Raw genomic sequence first — 17,902 nt, forward strand, 5'->3', positions numbered from 1 at the left:
AGTAGAATAAATCAAATCTTATCCCTGACCAAAAGGGGTTATTTGTTATTAATAGAATATATTCACCAACAAGACATTCTTGCAACAGACCAGACACTCTGAATTTAGAGTTTTAAATAGATATTGGCATTAAAAAAAAAACTAAAACAAAACACACAGACATCAAGAATCAACATATGAATCTCAACAATGGTGACATGCTTTATGCCGCAATGCATGCTGGGAGCCAAGAGTTTTATACTATGGTGGCTCCCAGCATGCATTGCAGCATGAAACATGTCACCATTGTTGAGATTCATATGTTGATTCTTGATGTCTGTGTGTCTAAAGACTTAAAAAAAAACAACAAAAAAAATCTAATTCAGAATGTCTGATCTGTTGCAAGAAAGTATTTTTGTTGAATATAAGCTATTAAAAAGAAATGACCACTTTTGGTCAGGGATAAGATTAGTGACTTATTCTACTTAATGATGCTGAAAACTATTGGCACCGAGCCATTTTCGTTCCTGGTTCTCTTTGTAACAAATTATGTGCTTTGATAAACATTATTACAAAGACCACAAACTCACATAAAAAGAGAAGAGTCAAACTGACCAACTAAAGCAAACACTGATCACCATAATGGTAACCAGACATTTTCGATGTCACATGACTTGACTCGAGTCAGACTCGAGTCACAAATTTAAAGACTTGAGACTTGCTTGACTAAATTAAGAAAATGACTCGACTTGACTTTGACTTGAGATCCAATGACTCGAGACTTGACTTGACTTGAACTGTATGACTCGAGAATGACTTGATATACATTTTTTTATAAATCATCGCAACATCAATTGATGAACAAAATGAAAGCAACGGAACCATTGACGTCAGTCATCAGATTCTGCGTGATTGCGTGACGCTGCATAAGCACAGGAAAAACATAACATCGCGGTGAGCGCGGCAGCGCGCTAAATACAAAAACATCTCCCAGCATCGTTTCTTTTTGGATATAAACACTAGAAATTGACCATATTCATACAAGAAGATTTGCTGTACGCATAATAACAGGCGACGGATATCGGACGACCATCACAACCTCGAACAGTCGAACTTTATTCACCACGTCTAAAAGTAAGCTATGGCTTGTTTAACCTGTTTGTTATAGTTAATTTGACTATCTTTAAATCTAGAGAGAATATTGGTCAAAACAGCATGCCTCTTTACACAATTATGTTTTTAAATGTAGCTTAATGTTGTCAATATTCAAATGATAATTAAGGATGGCATATGTTTTGTATAACATTTGCCACATTTCTTTCAAATCATGCTTTAAAGCCGAATATGTCGTTCTTTCCAATGACAAAAAACAACATAGAAAACTGTAAATTTTTTGTCGTTTATGTTTCTCTTAAAGGAGAACTCCGGTCAATTTTAACATTGAGCAATTTTTTGCTGTCAGTACAGAGAACGACGACAAAAATCTGTGTTGCCTACACCGTGTTATCCTCTTTTTAAAATTTGCACCCTGTTGACTTCAATGGGGCACGTTTTAAATCTGCTTTTAGCCTCTTAACATCCTTACATCCTAACATCCTAAACCTATGCGCGTGAACTCGACAATCGACTACTATGGACTTCGACCGAAAACAGGATGTAAATACAGGTATGTGCGCTGGCTGAATTAACTTCATTTTTCTTCATATCTTTCACATCTACTGCAGTCAGATTCACCCGCATTCACTCTGAAGGAATCACTCACATTGGCTGGGCACTTGTAATGACACATCAAGGATGTTAAGAGGCTAAAAGCAGGTTTAAAACGTGCCCCATTGAAGTCAACAGGGTGCAAATTTTAAAAAGAGGATAACATGGTGTAGGCAACACAGATTTTTGTCATTGTTCTCTGTACTGACAGCACTCCAAATTTACAAAAAAGAAAATGAGCTCAATGTTAAAATTGACCGGAGTTCTCCTTTAATTATCTCATTAACTTTAACTCTGATTCAGAGTTACTTCAACATTTTGTAGATAAAGACATAAAGTCTCAAGTTTGGACCGACTCAAGGGTGAATCATGCTTTTACTGCAAATGCCAATAATGGCTCATTTGACCACATCCAAGTCCAGCCAAGCAGCCGTTTCCTCCAAACAGAGCCGATTCACAGGAAAGATCAGAACAGGTGATTGATATTTGCTAACTCTTCAGTGAGTGCTTTTCCTGTGTGATGATAATGAAGGGAACGATAGTGCATTTAATCGTGTTATGACTGTCAGCTGTCAACAACAGTCAGTCTTCTCAGATTACTTTCCTCTGTAAGGAAAACATACTCATCGTTGGAGAGTTGTGTACATTAGATTTCGCCTCAAGCATGTTCTGTCCAGAGTGTTTAATGTCAACTTAGTGATATACAGTGAAATTATGGTTAAATAGTAAATTATTTATATATATATATATATATATATATATATATATATATATATATATATATATATATATATATATATATAATTACTATAATTAACTATAATATAGTCAAATTTACTATAATACTATAATTTACAACTAAAATGTATATATACAGTACAGGTCAAAAGTTTGGACACATTACTATTTGTAATGTTTTTGAAAGAAGTTTCTTCTGCTCATCAAGCCTGCATTTATTTGATCAAAAATACAGAATTTTTTTTTTAATATTGTGATATATTATTACAATTTAAAATAATTGGTTTTCAATTTATTATACTTTAAATGATGATTTATTTCTGTGATGCAAAGCTGAATTTTCAGGATCATTACTCCAGTCTATCACATGATCCTTTACAAATCATTCTAATATGATGATTCATTATCAAAGTTGGAAACAGTTCTGCTGCCTAATATTTTTTCATAACCTGTGATACTTTTTTAGGATACTTTGATGAATAAAAAAAAAGAAAAAAAAGAAGAAAAAAAGGAAATCTTTTGTAACATCAATATACACGACTGGTCAGTCATTTGGGGTCAGTACATTTTTTTTCTTTCTTTTTTTGAAATAAATCAATACTTTGATTCAGCAAGGATGTGTTAAAGTGATAAAAAGTGATAGTAAAGAAGATTTATATTATTAGAACCTTTTATTCATCAAATATATTAGGCAGCACTAATATATTTTCAACACAATAAATCAGAATATTAGAATGATTTCTAAAGGATCATGTGATAGACACTGAAGACTGGAGTAATGATGCTGAAAATTCAGCTTTGCATCACAGGAATACATTCTTTTTTTAAAGTATGTTCAAATAGAAAACTATTATTTTAAGTTTTAATAATATTTCACAATATTACTGGGGTTTTTTCTGTATTTTTGATCAAATAAACGCAGCCTTGATGAGCATTAGAGACTTCTTTCAAAAATATATAAAAAAAAATCGTAATGTTTCCAAACTTTTGACCTGTCCTGTATATATATATATATATATAATTTACTATAATAAAGTCAAATTTACTATAATACTATAATTTACTACTAAAATGTATATATATATGGACTGTGCACTAGCCTGATAAAGCTGTGGTTGGGATAGGAATAATGTCCTCAGTTTTTGAAAGGAGTTCATGGAGAGAGCAGAAACAAAATCAAACAAAAAAGCTTTCTACTTCCACAACCAGTCTAATTAGACATCAAGACAATTACTTCCAACAAGCCCACCAGAAACAACAGCACACAAGTCACGAGAAATGTGGGCCGTTTTTAAGAGAGACCGCTTTATATAATTAAAGACACCAACAATTACCCTGTTAGTTACCAGTCTTCTTTTAGCAATTCTGTCATTTATTTGGAATAACATGCACTGATAAATCATCCACAACATACAATTTAGATTTTAATTACATCATTAGTACATTATGTATCACATATGACAATATTTCCTCATGCCAGTTTAGATTAAGACACAAAATTGTTTACAATTCATGCTTCTATCTTTGAATATAGTGGTTTGGCATCTCATCTCATATAGCATGCACTGAGTTTACTTATAGAATTACAAGTCTTGCTATCTTGTGTGGTTTGCCTTGTTTTCATTCATCCCCAAGCTTTTTAAATGCGTAATATATGAACTTATTCCGATCATTGCCAGTTTTCTACAGATGACGTACAGCAAACAGAGCAGATCTGAGAAGTTACAGCGAAGTGAAGGAGGTCGTGACTATGTGTCCGAGTAGTCAAAGTTGTCATCTCCTTGAGTAGAATTATCCCAGAAGTTTAGATTATTAACCTTACAAATATCTGTCCGGGTGATGCTAATAATGATTATGACATAAAGTATGTAGATGCTTAGAAAAAAGCCAAAGCAGAATCGGTCCAGGCGGTAAGCAAAGGCCACTTTACTACTTTTCTCCTCTTCTCCTTTATCCAAGTTCTCCAAAAGGTTCACTATTCTCTGGAGTGAAGCCAGATCGCCAGACTCTGTTGTAATCACGCCTGTATCTGTGAATGTATACCACATTATTCATGTTATTGCAATGTTAACCTAATAGAGCTTCAGTTAAAGATGGTGCGTTTCATTTCTGTCATCAAAAGGAGTTGAAAAAATGATTCACTAAACATTTGCGGCACTTTTGCAGTAAAACACAGTTTGGTATGATAACACAGTCCTGTCTTATAGTTTCCTTAAAGAGCTAGTCGCATGTTATTTTTGTGTGATTTGAGCAGAATAAGCACAATTCATGATTGCTGTTAGATTTTAAACCTGATACTGAAAAATAATTGTGTCAATCAATTATGCAGATTTCGGTCAATTTTACCCATTTTATTAGATAAAATCTTTATTAGCATAAAAGATGGATCGATATGAATTGCTGTTATAAATTCATTTTTAATGCTGCATGTCCCGTTTTGCCCAGAAACAGGACAAATTACAAGATCAACGGCTTCTCAAATGAGAACAAATGTAGGGCGGGGCTTGATTTTGTCCATGTGTAATTGATTGGATAGTTTGATGGGTGTGGTTTGCTATTGTTGTGATGTCATATGAGTGACAGGTTGCCCCGCCCTAGAGTCAGTTAACAAGAAAAAACTGACAATTCTTGTTTTGTTTTTTTATGGAATATTGCAGTATTTATAATAAACAATCAGGGCTGTGCACAGACATTTTGTTGGGGTATCCCTCTTATAATTATTTATAAAAAAGTAAAGTTGCATATTGTTGATCATCTTTTAATTAATTACACTATTTAACACTATAGGGCTGTTATACCAATTAAATGACAGCAATATCAACCCAAAAAAATTATAATAATATATTTATCAAAATCTATTTATTTACACTGCAATTACAATTGCCTAAATAATGTAGATATAGAAATATGAAATGCTGAAAAAAAAAAGAAAGAAAAAAAAAAGATACTATATTAAACTAAAACCGGCAGTAGTTGGCAGCAAGTGGTAATAAGTGAATCATTAATTCAACCGATTTGTTCAAACCGGCCGATTCATTCATGAAAGAAGCCGCAAGTGTCCGCTGACTTTATGAGTGTTTTTATTTGAAGCTTTCATGAGCCTTTGTGTTTCCGGTCATCCCTTACCTTTCTCCTGATCCAGGCTGTCATGTTGTGTTTTGCTGTTGTTTGATGGATGAATCTTGGCGGAGCGTCGTCTACACAGAAGGAAGCTGTCCTCTACAGACAGACGTGTCAACACTATAGACGCCAGCATACTCGCAACCAGACACACCAGACAGAAGCTGAAGTGATAGTCTTTAGAGGAGGAAACAGAGAACATGCCATTCACTTCATGATCTAATACTAGTCCATCAAAAGAATGTCTATTCAAAGTATGCTGTAATGCTTTATGCATAGACAGTGACATAAACAAATTTCTTATTGCAATTCAACACGCTTTTTTATTTCAATTACCTTTAGCATTAATTTTAATCCATAATACCACCAAAAAAACTGTTTTGTTTAAAAATGGAGCAGATTTTCTCTCTCTTTCTCTCTGTGGTTTCACTTACGGAGGAGAGGGCTGCAGTTGCCCCCATTGGGCAGGTGATCATTGAGGATGAGGAGGAACATGGTGAAGCTCAGGACCAAGGTGACCTTAAAAGAGTTGCGTTCTCCTCCTTCAAATGGCAGAGCAAAGCTCACCAGGTCAGCCAGCATTACTAATGCGCTGGGTAGGATCAGGGTCACAACAGCACCAAAGGAGTTAATAGACAATTCGACCTGTTCAAAGACCAAAAGACATTCATTAACAAACAATTATAGGTTAATTAAAGGTAAACCATTACTGTCTGTTTCTTGGCATCCCACCAGCTGATTTTTCAGTGTAACTTCTTAAAAATAAAGGTAACAAAAGTTTGTTTGTTTTTTGCAGCGTGTTTGTTGAGGGGGAAAAAATTACATATGATTTCAGTTTACATGATTCTATGTTTTTATTAGCGTTTTAAATTATGTAGATTACTATTAATAATCATATTAATAATACTTCATAATAATATATTCATTTAAATAATTAATTAAAGCTCGCTGAGTGACCCCTAAGGATAACTTCTGCTTTGAGGGTTCAAGGTAACACTGACAAACTCTCTAAACTCAATACTCTTGATAAGAGGGTTAGAATTGAATAATTCAGTTACTTCGAGATAAACACGCTCTGATGAATCCACATGTTTGGTGACGTTCATAGCCTGCCATTCTCCTCCCGAACTGGGAACCAAAGACACATCATCAGAAATCTGGAGTTTGAGCTCACAAGCTAGATCAAACAAACAAGAGGACATATTCATTATAAATATCACTCCCACCGGGGCCATTGACTAAAGAGCTGCAGATACACCTTAATCAGGCCGTGAGATATTTAAATTAAGTCACTGTCATTCTTATCAATGCAAACATGTCTCCTTTCTAAGTAAACTAGGCTACCATAGACCATATTTACATAACTCTATGTGCTTGGGGGCAAACCATGGAAAGGCAGCCACATAATACACTTCCCAAAAAAAATTTTTCTTCTTACATTTCTGGCTCCATCCATTGATGGCCACAGGACAATTTCCAGTCACAAAGGGGTAGCTGAACAGGTTGATTTCACAGCTCACTGTCGTGAGCAAAACCACCGCATGGGTCACCATGCCATCCCTCCTCACCTGCACGTCCTTAGTGTACGGCTCCACGGTCGCATCGACTCTGAGAGCGTAGAGAGAGAGAGATTATGGCATCTTAACTGCAACAGAAATCAACCAGGGCTTATCTCACATTTAAGATTTTAAAACCCTCAAAAGATAATCATCATCACCTGATCTCACTTCACTTTAGCTTTCTTTGCTGTTGCAAATGTGTTTAATAAACACTGTCACAACAGTAAAAAGAATGATAAAAGATAAAAAGAGTTAAGAGCCCAACTAATGGAAACACTGATCACCATTACGGTGACTTCAAATTAAACACTTTAGAGTTAAACCTCTGTTAATTCTCAATAACAACTTCTGTAGACGTCTGACAGAAATAAAGTCAGTCTGGTTAGTAATAAGTGAAGCTGGTAATGCTGTTTGTGTCAGGGTTCTGCCCTGGCAGCGTTGTCTGTGTTGTCTCTGTTTAATGTATCTATGTTTATGTTGTGCTTAAACCAAGCGGCAACATTCTGATCTGAAAAATGAAGCCTACCCGGAAGTGCGAAAAACTGCAATACATCGAAAATCCGCTAGAGGGAGGTCCCAAAAGGGAGCAAATGTCCATACACCCCCATGTTAAAATGTCCGTTTTCACAGCATAAATTCATGTTTTTACAGGTTGGTCCCATGGACTTTTATTGTATTTTTCGATAGCTTCTGAGTGCCTGACAACTGTGAGGGGGGTGAATTTTTTTCTAACTCGTTAGTTTAGATCGTATTTAGATTTAAAATGTATGACAATAAGGGCGTGGTTAACTTTGATTGACAGCTTGATTGACAGCTGACAAGGCAGCGCCACGGAGAATGACAACATAAGAAGCGCCATTTTTTAATACAGTTGACATACAATACTACTGTTTCTGTATCATGAAATGTAGTTTTAAGAGTTTTTCAGGCGAGAATGTAGTTGTTTAAAGCTCAAATCTGTGGTTTATTTAAAGATTTATGAAAATTTTATCCAGTTGATCCAGCGATGACCGGGCGCTCGGCGTTCACGTACCCCGCCTGGAGCAGCCTTTCATCGGCAAGTGATTCTGAGGTTTGCCGCCAATGCTGCGGACTCTGGAGTCTCTGTAGTGGTTAAACATGAGATATAATTCGTCTTTTTGGTCTCGTGAATCTATAATTTTTTCCCTGGGCAATCGTTTTGGCTGAGGGGAAGTTTCATAACTTTATAAGCTATTTAACTTTACCGCTGTATGGTTAGACTAGAGCGCTGACTTTGTATGTTTGACTGAATTGTTTGCTTTATTTGTATAGCTTCTTATACCTTTTACTTATACTTTTATAATGGCTAATATTGATAAAACTGAAATTTAACAAAAAGAGACTGGGTTGAGTTGTCATTTTAATACAACGAAGATGATCTGTAATGTTGTTTACTGCAAAATCTGTTGTTTAGTACAAATGCACATATTGCCTGGACCATAAAATGTTTAATATTTTTATATTATATTTAAAATGAAAAGAGGCAGGTTTGTGTTTTATCTTTCGTTTTGTTATAAATAGGCAAACGTTATGTGCAGTTGAATATAATCAATATGCGTTGCCTGAACCACATTTGTGTGGCTATAATGTTTAAGATTTCTTTAAATGAAAACGAAAAGAGTTAGTATGGTGTTTTATAACATATTTCGTTGCCTAAAATATACTCAGAGATAACCGAAGTAGCAGAGCAAGCTGAGTGACGCGCGCTGCGTTAGAAGGTGGGCGGGGTTAGGGTTTCCCAAGATTTTCCAAGATGGCGCCGCCCATACCCCCCATAAACGGCTTCAAACCCGTTCTTCAGAAAGTCTATGGGTGACGTCACAGACACTTTGTCCATATTTTTTACAGTCTATGGCTTAAACACATGGCTGTGTCTTTGTTTGTGTTTGCCATGTGCTCCTCTGTCTCTTCCTCCTTGTTTCCCGTTACCACGCCCCCTTGTTTGGTTGAGTCCTTGTTTGAGTGTTAGCACCTGTCTCCTCGTTAAGTCCTTGTTTGTCTGAGTGTGCTCACCTGTTCCTCATGTTCTTTGCTCCCTTTATATGTTTGCTCTTTCCCTCTTGTGTTTGCCAGTTTGTTAAATGTTGTACCTCAGAGTACTACTGTGTCTCAGTATCGTTCCTCTTAAATCGTTAGTGTTTTGTTGTAGAAGTTTGTTAGTGCTCTGGTTACTGCCATTGGCTCTGTCTTGTTTCCCTGTTCCAGTCCTGTCCAAGTCCTGTCCAGCAAGCAGTCCTGTTCTGAGCCTGAGATACCTGAGCGCCAAGCTGTAAGAAGTTCCTGTCTGGCTTTAGCTGGTTCCCTCTGGTCTCACTCTGTTCTGCCATATCTACACTCCAGCCTACGGACACCTCATTACATCTGCTGCCCTGCTGTTGTCATTGTCTCATCTCTACCTATTGTTTGGATTTCTACCTTCTCCCACCTCGTCGTGTAATCTGTTTGTCAATAAAGCTGTTAATTGTCATCCTGCATTTGAGTCCTCCTTCACAGATCCATAACAGTTTGTGGAGTTGTTTAATCCTCCTCTGCTGAGATCTTCACAGATTTAATGTCTTCTTTTCTCTTCAGTTGATTTCATCTAAGACTGTGTCTGAAGTCAGTTGTAGTTCTTGTGTTTCTGCTCGTCTCTTTTTCTGTTCTCTTCTTTCCTTCAGTGATTCTGCTTGTTAACAGGCTTATTAAAGCTGAGATGACTCCATATTTAATATACACCGACTTTGTGGCTCAGATAAGGTCCAGTTCTGGTTTATTTCTTTGCTCTTGGCTGACATGTGGCATTGCTATGGCCTACTTCTGGCCCAGATCTGGCAAACAGGAGTGAGCCGCCCAAGTGCCAACATTCCACGCTGCTTGTGAGCCAGATCATCACTCTACATGTGCCAGATGTGGGCCGGATATGGGCCAAAAGTATATTGCTATGTGGGATAACGCCACAGAAAACTGTTTCTAAATATGGTGGCAAAAGGTATCTGCCATCTAACACTTGATATATTTCCAAATATTATATTCCAGGCCATGTTGATGAATGTGGAGCTCAGTGTCTCTTAACCCAAAACTGGTATGATTTCATAGCTATCAGCCATAGTTGTTCAGACTGAAAATGTATTTCATGCCTCTTAATAATAAAGTACATTTCTGACATTTTATCTCAACCATGCCAGAACTGAAGTCAGTACGCAATCAGTCACTGAATGTGTATCTCTCCGACCTTATCATTAAAACAGGTCAATTATTAGAATATGTGCCATAAGTCTTGAGCTCAACTCACACATTGTCCAAAACTATCCCAGGAATCCAGATTTTATCAACAGGTAAAATAATTGTTGGAAATCTATATCTGTCCTGCATCCATCCAAGATCAGGGTCCATCCATTCCTGTTGGGCAGAAAATTTGTCCAAAAGTTTTAGTGAAATAAACAGCCTCTCATTTTGTTTCACAATATAACACAGCTCTTTGAAATGATTGATTCTGATTGGCCAATTACAGCATGCTACAGTACATATTTATTAACACATTAAAATATTATTTATTTGTAAATTATTTACTTTGCAAGTAGCTGCATAACAATGGGGATACTCAATTAGTAGGGGGATACAAAATTGTTTTGGCCGATACCGATAATTCTTTATATTTGAAAACCGATAACCGATATATTGGCCAATACATCTAAATCCAAATTAACATATCATTTTTGAGAGCCTGATTACAAAACAAAAGTCTCACCATTAACAGCCATGTCCCAAACACACATTTATAACGTTCTCGTAATAATTTAATGTAGCCGATATGACAGACTTCATAGCAAAATCCCCAGTGTTAAATTAACACTGCTCATAATCCACACTCTCATATAAGTAACACTGAAGCAGTGTTAAAGTTAATGAGATAATTGAGTGATTGAGTGATGATGGAGCATTATTGAAGACACCTGATGTTGACAAGCAGAATCACTGAAGGAGAAAATCACAAAGTTTAAGTCACCATTATGGAGATCTGTGTCTGCTTTAGTTGGGCTCTTGACCCTTACATTTTTAACTTTAGATTTAGTTTGGATGCTTTAATTCAGTTATAACAGCCAGATTTTCAGACCAGGTTTCAGTTGGTCAATGGCGCAGTCTTTTTCAATTACCTCAAAATAGCAACGAGCCAACAATGTGCCAGAACACACCTCGTTTTCAGACCAGCACGCACAAATGAAGGACGTGAAAATGATAACTGCGTTGGACTGAAACTAGCAAAAAACTCTTGCGTCGCGCTTGCCGCTGCATTGCGCCGGATGTAATATAGGGCCCAAGATCTTGAAATGAACTACTAATGCTACAAGAACTACTCACCATGTTTATCTTGATACGGCTGGTCATTTCCATGCCCTTTGTATCCTAAGAAATGGTGACAGAATTATGAGATACAGTTGTTATGCAAGTATATTTGTGCTTTTCAAACATAGGAGATCAACAGGACAAACGTGAAACTCACAAAAGACAACATCTGATATTGTACGGAAGTGATGTTTACTACGATGGTACAGTTATCGTTCTGTGGTGCGCTGAACAGTTCTTTATCAACCCGATCGTTCGCCAGACAGCGTCGGTCACAGGTGGCCACTGTGGAGTTACCAGAAGCGAACACTATAGAACCAGACAAACATGTTATCAGCCACAGGAGAATGAGGGAGTTCACTCATTTAGACATGCAAAAAGAGAACAAAAAGAACAGTTATGATACAAATGGGGGAAAAAATCATAGGATTCTGCACTATTTCTGTCCCTGTAATCAAATAAGAAAATTTGTGACAATGAGCCTGCTACTAAAAGCCTTGTTCAGACTGTCAATCCAAATCCATTTTTGTACATATCCGATTGGAGTCCGATCATATATAGCAAATGTTAACAGCAACAACAACAACAAAAAAAAAAAACATGAAATACAATCGAAATACGATGAAATCCGTTTCAAGCTACATCCATATATGGTTTGAAATCCTTGTTTGTTCAGACTGTCTGCCCAAATCCGATTTAATGCATATCCGATTGGAATTAGCAAGTGTGAATGGCAAAAAATCACATGTGGTTTGAAATCCTATTTAAATCACATTTCTGGAAATCCGTTACTGTCTCACCGCTCTTATCATTTCACATACCTCTTTTGCCTATGTGTCACTTTTTCACGCCACGTAAAACATAAACATGTCAGTGTAGTAACCATGCTGAAAGTCGTTGTAGAAACAAGGTTGTGTGGTTGAGAAGTACAGGTTAAGTGGAAAAACGTCTAGGTTACGACAGTAATCTCTGTTCCCTGAGAACAGGGAACGAGACACTGTGTCGATTGACGCTTTGGGGAACGCCTCAGGTGTCACAGGTGTCTGAAACCACAATCAAATCACGGCAATCACATTGACCGGTGACAGCTGCTGACATCAATAACGTGCAACCTGGAAGTATATAAGACATAACATCCACCAGCTCTGCATACACTGGCTGAGCCGAACCACGAGGTCCAGATGCTGAGCCCTCTTCGCTTGAGAACTACCACCATCGACGGGGTGATGGCAGCAGCGGGCCGCTGGGACAGGATGTGTCGGACCTCTTCCATCTGCTCCTGAGCAGCAGAGAACTGTTGTGCGCAGTTCTCTGCCACGTCGCCGAACAACCCAATCTGGGAAATTGGGGAGTCCAGGAACCAATCCTTGTCCGCATCTGCCATATCAACCAGGCTGAGCCAACTATGATGCTTCTGAATCACCAGGGTGGACATCGCTAGACCGATCGTGCAGGCCGCAACGCTTGTGCTCCGGAGAGCCAAGTCAGTTACAGTGCGGAGCTCACTCATGAGCAGAGTTTCCGCTAGAAAAAAATGCTGCCGGTCAAAGTGACCGGCAGAGGTTTCGTTTTCCGAACATTTTGATGATATGCCGGTCAAATATCGCCTCTTAATTAGTCAAGTTGAGGAAAACTGGAGGCAGGCTATGTAACTTTAAAAATGACATAATCAGGCCGTATAGAAAGCAACATGTTTATTACTTCAAATAGACGGAAAAAACATGAACGTCCAATTGGCGTCAATCAACGGCAATTGTTTTTACTATGGTTTCACATTCATAGTTTAACAAACCAATCCCCCTTCCCCACATAAAATATCTGAATAGTAGCCTATTGTTTTTTTTTAAGCGAACTTAATTATACACTCTCAGTATGTCTCATTTAGCTGGTAACATTTAAATTGGCCACCGTGAAATGACTCCTTGTCAAATGAACTGGAACAAACAAATGACTAGGCCTATAACATTGTCTCGCGTCATTTTAGGCTACTTTTCACGCTGTTTTGCAGTGCTGAATTGTGCAGCTGCCGACTTAAAATCAAAACTTCCCTGTAGCCGCGTTTCCATTACAGATTTGCGCAAATGTTTTGCGCTATTATCTAAATATCGATAAAAAAAAAACTATTGCGTTTCCATTAACCGATGTTATGCGACTAAAACATTATTATTATTATTATTTATGGAAGGAGACGTGGCGTGTTATCCAAGCATTAATGGCAGGGAAAGACCCTTGTACTGCGAACGACACATATAAGGAGTTTCTGGGTGTTTCGCCCTCATTTCTGCTCCGAGGTTTTGATTGTGGCATCTCTTAGAGATTTAGAATCCAATATTCCTATAGGCTAATTATTGTTTCTTTTATGAATTTAATAAAGAACTCTGTCTCGTATTCTGTCCAAACGATCCATGTAGGCTACTTTTGTGTCCATTCGTTTTTCCTTTTTTAACCCGTATTTGAACAACGAAAAATGAACGGTTGTTGTTGTCTTTTTAAAACGCAAAGTTGAACACCAAAAATTTTATTTGAACTGGCTACACCAACTGCTGCGCAAAAAAGTAAATATCGACGAATTTTCAGATTTTTGTTTATGACTTTTTGCCCCTTTATTAAACATTTAAAATATTCACAAATTAATATGGAAAACATGTCGATTTTACTGGTTTTCTAAGGCCAAATTAGAACCTGGAATTTATGTTTTTCCCGCAGTGCTGAATGAGAGCCATTAATATTATTAATAAGCTATTGTTTTCTAAGTGTCGGCTAAAATCACATCTCCATCTCCATCTCCGCTGTTAAGCAGATGCGCTTTTAGAAATGCACCTTTCATACGGATTACATAATCAGAAGGTATTAGCTTTCGATTCGAATTTGTTCGTTTTAAAGTGGACATTTCAAGCTTTAGCCTACATAGGCTATATTTTGTTTCAGTTCTCGCTCTCCAGTTTACGGAGATCATGAAAGTGTGTCTGATTGTTTTATTTTATTTTATAAAAGCACAACGTTTTCTTGTTATTGTGAGTTTACACAAATAAAAGTAGTTGAGAATAATGTATTATTATTTTCTGTATGAGAGTTTGAGAGTATTTTAAGTTGTTTCCACTGTTGATAGGAAAATGCAAGTGGTCACGCCCGCGCCTCCGTGCCATGCAGTGCGCGCTCCACGCTCAGCTTTGTTCCTTTTTTGCATAAAAGCATCTTCTAGATATAGCCTATTAAATGTTATAATATAATAAAATAATATTAAATTATTATTATTTGCGTAGCTATACATGGACCTCAAACACACCGCGTCTTCTAAGTCAGGTGACTGTAAATGCGCAAAAACTGTTTCCACCTTTTTCGAATTGCCTGAAAAACCACCTCATGCGAGCATAAAAACTTTTTTGCGATAAACGGGAGTTATTGCGAAATCGACGTGTTTCCATCGTGCGTTTTTTTAATTCGCAATTTCAATTTGCGCAATTTGAAGGGTAATGGAAACGCGGCTAGTGTCTCTCCACAACTTGCAATGCGCATAAGCCGCGTAACCTTGTTCTCCGCAAGGCGACTTCGCTGCATCGTCTTGATCTGATTCTGCTTTTTCTCTGGTGGTGGTGGAGCTGTCTGGACATCTGAGGCTTCAGGCGTTCCTGATTCACCATCGTCCGTCGCGTCTGGCCTCTGAAAAAAGCTTTTACGGCTAGTCTGCCTGGGCCTGGCCATATTTGAAACATCTCACTCATTCGTTCGTTGTTTAGGTCTAGCCTATATTACAGCCGTTTTAGGCGTGCGCTTTATTTGAAATGCAGCATGCGATGTTGTTTAATAACTTTCAAACGGTAGAGCCTGTTCCTTTATAACATAGCAAAAGGTCGGTGTATTTTTGCTTTATACATTTTAGGCTTATTCTCAAATTCAGATTGTGTTAGGGGGGCGGGATTATTAGGCAATTTTAATCGGACAATTTGACCGGAGAGATTTAATTTTGTCGGACATTTAATTTTTTTTCCGGCCAATGTCCGGCAATTACCGGACAAAGGAAACCCTGCTCATGAGCACACAGTTTAGACTACCCTTGTGCATATCCATGAGTATTTGTCCTGGTAGACCTGTAACAACGCCATGGCATGCAGAGAGGAAGCAGCTTGCCCGCAAGCTCTATAAACTCCGTCCATAAGAACAGACGAAAACTCACAGGCCTGAGAGGGGAAACGAGGCTCCCCGAGCCAGATACAACGGCCGCCGGGCACAGGTGTGCCGCGACAGACCGCTCCACTGGAGGGACAGCCACGTAACCTCTCACTGCTCCTCCTTCAAGGGTAGTGAGGGGGAAGAAACTATCCAGATCGTTTCAAACAGTAAAAGGTGCCACCCATGATCTAGTCATCTCTCCATGCACCTCGGGAAAGAATGGAACTGGGGCTGCGGGCTGAGAACCAGTACGGCCCGCCCCGAGAAACCAATCATCCAACTGCGACTGAGCGGGACACGGTGGAGGGTTCCACTCGAGCCCGACAGCCGTGGCGGCCCGTTTCAGCATAGCTGATAACTGTGGATCCGGCTCAGGCAACGTTGTAATCCCCCAAGGGGACAACGCAGCTGAGTCATCATCTCCAGAGCCCAGCTTACCCTCTGATATTGCAATCGGCATCCTATCCTCCTGGGAAACCTCCAATGGAACCTCTGGAACCTTACAGACAGGCCAGCGCGCTCAACAAAGGAATCCATTGGTATCGGTGTGATGGAATCGTGAGGAGTCCACGGGGAATGGTTACCAGGCAGAACCTCCATCACTATCCTACGATCACCCAAATCACACGGCACCCAAGGGTGGGGTGTAGAAATGGGGACTCCACCTTCGCGGACAAAGGCGAGTCTAGATCTCAACACCGAGACAGTCATTTTCCTGCAATGAGAATACGAACTATCCACAAAAGCTGCTTCAGCGTGCTGTGAGCCCAAACACGTGATGTGCAACAATTGTGACCGTCACAGGGGGACAGGGAACGACCGCATCAAGAAACGCACGGGTGGAATGACATCTTGAAAAAGACATAACGCACCCGTGTTGCTCTTTCAGGAAATAAATGCTCTCACCAGGTGCCGGAGCACACAGGGGAATAATCACGGCAACACTGACAGGGATGGTGCAGCCTGTACCGGTGAAGCACTCACTCTCTTCGCCCTCAACCAGCCGTCAGACAAACAAACACAAACAGAGATTTGCTTTGCTGTTAAAACAGCAGTTGAGAGCTTAGAAAGCTCACCGCTGTCACGAGCTGTAAACACTCGACTACGCCGAACGTGCACGACTGAAAGGGAACTTGGACTTACTAAATTCTAAGACATTCTCCAGGCAAAATTCCAGTCAAATTTTCAATTATTTCACTCCAAAATATGCTGATAAAAACATTTGTACTGAAAAAACTCTGAAGTCTCAGACTTCACTCTGTATTCATCTATTAAAATCAAGCTCATCCTTTTGAGAAGGCTTATTTATCACGTGAATAATAAATATAAGCACATGGTATTTAAATCACAAAGTGTTTTAAATGGAGAGTTTACCAAGTGGAGATGAACAAAGGAGGAGCAGCAAAGAGATCCTGCGCTGAAGAACCATTTCAGCTCCTACAAAACAACAACAAAAATAAGCAATTACACATTCTTTTAGCTGAACCCATTTTTATAAGAATGTAAAACTGATAACATTTACCTTTGGTAGCAAATGCTGAAAAATGTGCAAACTTGGATCAGATTCCGACAAACTTCACTCGTGACTTTTTTATAGTTTCTGAGGGAAACGAGGACATTCGGCTCTTTTAAAGGGTCACAGCTCTTTGAATATGACACGAATGATGTTACGCAAGGCAAACAAAATATCTGAACCTGAAATGTCTAATTAAATTTGATCCTATATATTGTGTAAGCTTGTCTTGTTATAGGACTATAGATAATGAGATTTTTAAAGATCTCAGCATTCATTTCATTGTTAAACATCACAACAGAGCAGTAATTACTTGCAGGGCTTTGACCCGTCGCACAGTCAAACAGGAGGCCGATCTAAAGTGCTTCACAAAGGCACAGGACAAGGCCATGAGGACAATCACTGCACTATCAATATCAAACAATATGGGGTTTAATTACGTTTGATGGCATAGAGGGAGACAACTAGATTTTTAAAAGAATAGCCTCACATTTCATTGTCCTAAAGGCCAACGCAGCTACATCATATATTGTTTTCACAATGAAAGCTCCACCTAGTGCGGTTTGCCTTACTATTTTTCAACCCAAGTAACTGAATATCATTTTTCATATCTATCTGAAATAACAAAAAGTTGGGTTTTCCTTTATATTTTTCAGAAGAGTAAACTTTTAAACATTCCAAATCTATCTAAAACATTTAGCTATAAATGCAATTAAAAAATAAGTGGACAACATTTTCTTAGTCAGTCCCACAGAAATCACATTTAACATCT

At 38.3% G+C, this 17,902-nt stretch overlaps 1 protein-coding gene across 1 annotated transcript; it reads right to left on the reverse strand.

The window, feature by feature from the left end:
* Positions 1–3,768: 3,768 nt before the first annotated feature.
* Positions 3,769–17,228, reverse strand: LOC309511169 (5-hydroxytryptamine receptor 3A-like). Its single transcript, XM_082186277.1, has 10 exons — positions 17,140–17,228; positions 16,992–17,054; positions 11,605–11,756; positions 11,463–11,507; positions 10,396–10,502; positions 6,983–7,152; positions 6,603–6,721; positions 5,979–6,189; positions 5,551–5,721; positions 3,769–4,453 (listed from the first exon to the last, which is right to left on the reverse strand). Exons 2-10 carry the CDS (start codon positions 17,044–17,046, stop codon positions 4,173–4,175), a joined length of 1,311 nt encoding a protein of 436 aa, XP_082042403.1. The 5' UTR covers positions 17,047–17,054; positions 17,140–17,228; the 3' UTR covers positions 3,769–4,172.
* Positions 17,229–17,902: the final 674 nt, after the last annotated feature.

The sequence above is a fragment of the Leuciscus leuciscus genome (genome assembly GCF_965113295.1).
Source record: "Leuciscus leuciscus genome assembly, chromosome: 1".
Classification (NCBI taxonomy): Eukaryota; Metazoa; Chordata; class Actinopteri; order Cypriniformes; family Leuciscidae; genus Leuciscus; species Leuciscus leuciscus.